At 37.8% G+C, this 3,714-nt stretch overlaps 1 protein-coding gene across 1 annotated transcript in view; it reads left to right on the top strand.

Moving 5' to 3' along the window:
* boka (BCL2 family apoptosis regulator BOK a) overlaps positions 1-3,714 on the top strand; it is a 31,656-nt gene that overhangs the window by 21,850 nt on the left and 6,092 nt on the right. Inside the window, exon 4 of the mRNA XM_014028012.1 lies at positions 912-1,075. Within this exon, the coding sequence (XP_013883466.1) occupies positions 912-1,075 (164 nt within the window). The remainder of the gene's footprint in view (positions 1-911; positions 1,076-3,714) is intronic.

Below are 3,714 nucleotides of genomic sequence, written 5' to 3'. Positions count from 1 at the left end.
AAAAAAAAAAAAAAAAAAAAAAATTAAACGAAACAAATCCACTGGTTGTAAGTCATGTCACCATGCAGCCACTTCTGGAAGGTATGCGTGCATGGAAAACAAACAAAAATGAAGGAAAGAGAGATTCAGTTCACCAAAATCGAATCAAATCAAAAGATAATTACCATCCCAGACACTAATATTTATTGTAAACGTGAATTTCTTGAATCAAACACTTGGGGGAAACTGATTTATGTAGTTTTCCATTCATTGTTCCACAATCTTGCATCAAAAAACACAAATATAAACAAAATATCTCAGTAATTTAGCACATTAAACCATTTCAATCAGAGTTGTTTTTACATTATTCCTGCCTTTATCTCAATATGCACGATATAAATAAATTAAAAAATGTAAACTGTGATCATTTTTACCATGTTTGTGTTCAAACTTTGTATACATGGACAATAATCCATTATGGTACAATGTTGTCTCAACGTGCATTTTTTTTTACATTTCCTACATATTTGATAACATTTCATGAAAATACTTAAAACCTTTATTAATCACTGATGATAGTTCATAGTTTTGAAATGGAATTATTTGTGTGAAAATGAGTGGCAAAGGCTGGTTTCTGCAGAGGAAATTTGAGGCTGTGTGAGGCGTTCACATGTGCTGAAAAAAAGTGGGAAAATGAAACTCGTGGCTGCTGTTTTACGTTTTTATTAGTGTTTGAACTCCCCTGAATTAGTCATTAACCCTTTAGTGCTTCCCTCCAGCCTATTTTAGACTTTTAAAGTAAAATAAGACATTTAATTAGTTAAATATTAAACTTGTTTTTGACTAAACCCACCGGTTTGTCAGATAAACCTGCCACCTTCTGATCATCTCTGGTACTGGGCAGTATTTCAGACATCTCTGTCTCTCCTCAGGTGTGACGTGGGGGAAGGTGGTGTCCTTGTACGCCGTGGCGGGGGCTCTGGCGGTGGACTGCGTGCGCTACGGTCACCCAGCATATACCCACAGCATCGTGGACTGCCTGGGGGAGTTTGTCCGCAAGAGTTTGGCTTCCTGGTTAAAGAAGAGAGGAGGCTGGGTAAGAAAAAAAAACTGATTCTGTGCTTGTTGTTATAAATGTGTGAATATGTTTGACGTGAATCAAAGTTAAAGTGTGTACCTCACACAGCTTTAAAGTAGACACATCAGCTAAAATTCACCTTTTCAGTCGCTAAAAATATTTTGTGTGGACTTGGAGTCTATAAGTTGAAAAGTTATATTTAGTCTATCCTGGTGTTGCAAAGATATCTTTATATTCTGTTTGCGGCACATTTTCAACTTGTTCAGTTTTCTTTAACCCCTATTATTAATTAGTTTGAACAATAAACTTGCAGTATTTGCTGCAGAGCTGTTTGACTCAGATCGGATTTTCTGACTTCTGAGTCAAATATATAAGCTGGAACAGTTCCTAAGTTTGCAGTTTTGAGTCCAGAAGTCGGTGTGACAAGACCACACCAGAGGACGCATGACGTCATCATTTCTACATGTCATATTTGATGTAGCTGAGAATAATTTTCAACATATGTTCCAAACTGATGCTGGGAGATCATTGGGCGATATGCCAGCAGGTGATCTCTTTTTTTCAAAGGATGTTGCTTTCATTTTTTGTCTTTTGAACTTTCTGCTAGATCTGTTACATCTGTTTGTTTTGCTAAATGATTTTTGAGAAATATACCTAAAAGCATATTAGTTTAATCACAGCTAACACTTTCAGGTTTGCTGCTCTGAAATATAGAATTTGAAGAAACTATGAATCTTACATTAAATGTTCAAAGAATAAACTCTTCAAGAGCAACAACTCTGACAAGGATTTGTTCACAAATATGTCAGACATGACTCGTACGATGAAGCTGAATGAGTTTTCGACAGAACCTAATGATTTGCTGAGGCTGTCGGTACCACACACGTCTTATATCACCAAGTGCCAAATAATAACCAGCAAGTTTATCTGATGAATAATTCCACACGATTCTGCCCAACCCTATGACAACATATGATAACACTGATTATCATACACAAAGATGAAAAATGTAGAAAGCTCACAGAACGACAACGTAAAAAGTGGATTTTAAAACGTCTGCGGTTGGCAGGAGCAGAATGCCGCCGGTGTCTGCAGGCAGCGACCACTACATCACTTAGCTGCTAACTTGTTTTAGAGCAGGGGTGCCCAAACATTTTCCCTGAGAGGGCCAAAATTAAAAAACTTTTTTTCCTGTGAGGGCCAAAATTAAAATCAATCTGAGGGCCGTGGGCCAAATGCAATAAAATAAGAAATGCTTAATACTTAAGTAAAGTTGTTTTATTTTTTCTGATTAAGCTAGCAGCCAGTGTGGTTGCCCACATTCTGTTTTTTATTTTTTTCATCTCATGGACATGGAGAAAATTCAACATATGCTCAGGCAGCAAAGACTCATGGGACTTTTCATAATTTAAAATTTGAGTATATGTGGTTTTATAAGGTGTGCAAATCTATAAATGCGCTTAAATCCAATCTAAATTTCTCTTGTAGTTACTTGTATTTTATATTTAATCTCAACATAATTACAATCTAATAACCAGGACAACTGCTGGTGGGCCAAATCAAATGGCTTGGCGGGCCAATTTTGGCCCGCGGGCCCCACTTTGGGCACCTCTGTTTTAGAGGTTATGTTTATAATGATCATTTATTTAGTAGTGAGTATTAAGTTACAGGTAGTTTAATGTGGACCTCATCTGGACTTTAGGCTGCCCTAGTTCTGTGTCGTTAGCTGCTGGAAGTTAGTTGACGTTAGCGGCTACTGTTAGCATTATCTTAACAAATAAAACAGTATCAGAAAAAACACACCCTGGCAAAAAACAAATGATAATCATCGTGAGCTGTTTGGTACCGAGGTTGTAGATCCACCCGCTGAATAAAAAGTTCTACACCTCCTGTTGTTTACGTGCTTTCATCAGCTGTTCAGTGTAGTTGGCATCCAGTTAGCGCTGCACAGTCTGCCCCGGCAGACCGGTAACGGGACCGTAGAGTCCGCTCGGTGCTCGATCTTCTTCTCTTCCCTCTTATAATCAAAATAACGAATCAGCTACTTCATCGTCAAAGTCCTCACTCTGTCTCCGGCTGTTTTTCCTCCATCTCTGCCTTTGAGCTCCTCTCTTAAACTGCGGCTCGGTCCGACTCGGTCCACCTGTCCGCAGCTGGATTGGAGCTCCACGTTCATGGCCTTTTTTTTTTTTTGCATCAAAGGCACTAAAATAACTAACTAAACTTCACCATAACTATGAAATATAGTTATACAAATATAATAAATATAATAAATTTTGGACATCTCATTGCTGACTTCCGATCTCGCTGTCTCTCCATCGCAGCCGAACTTTATTCAACTTCTGCCTTTTTTTATTTTTATTCTCATGTAGATTTTTTTTTTTTTTTGCCACTTGTCTAATATTTTCAGGCTTCAGTCAGAAAGGAGTTTGGGGGGTTTACGTTTGTTCGGCGGGGTGGGGGTGACACCAGAGGGTGGAATGAGGTGTTTTCCCCTCGTGACTCAGCCCTCTTTTACATCCTCCTGCTGCAACGTGCTTCAAAYTTGACGAACATTAATAAAAAGAGCCATAATTTTATTTAATTTAATATATAATTTAATCAGTGTATAATTATTTATTATTAATTCAGTTAGAATGAGTGGAGCACTCGTAAAC

Source organism: Austrofundulus limnaeus, unplaced genomic scaffold, assembly GCF_001266775.1.
Source record: "Austrofundulus limnaeus strain Quisiro unplaced genomic scaffold, Austrofundulus_limnaeus-1.0 Scaffold710, whole genome shotgun sequence".
Classification (NCBI taxonomy): Eukaryota; Metazoa; Chordata; class Actinopteri; order Cyprinodontiformes; family Rivulidae; genus Austrofundulus; species Austrofundulus limnaeus.
This window is presented reverse-complemented; position numbering and strand designations above follow the sequence as displayed.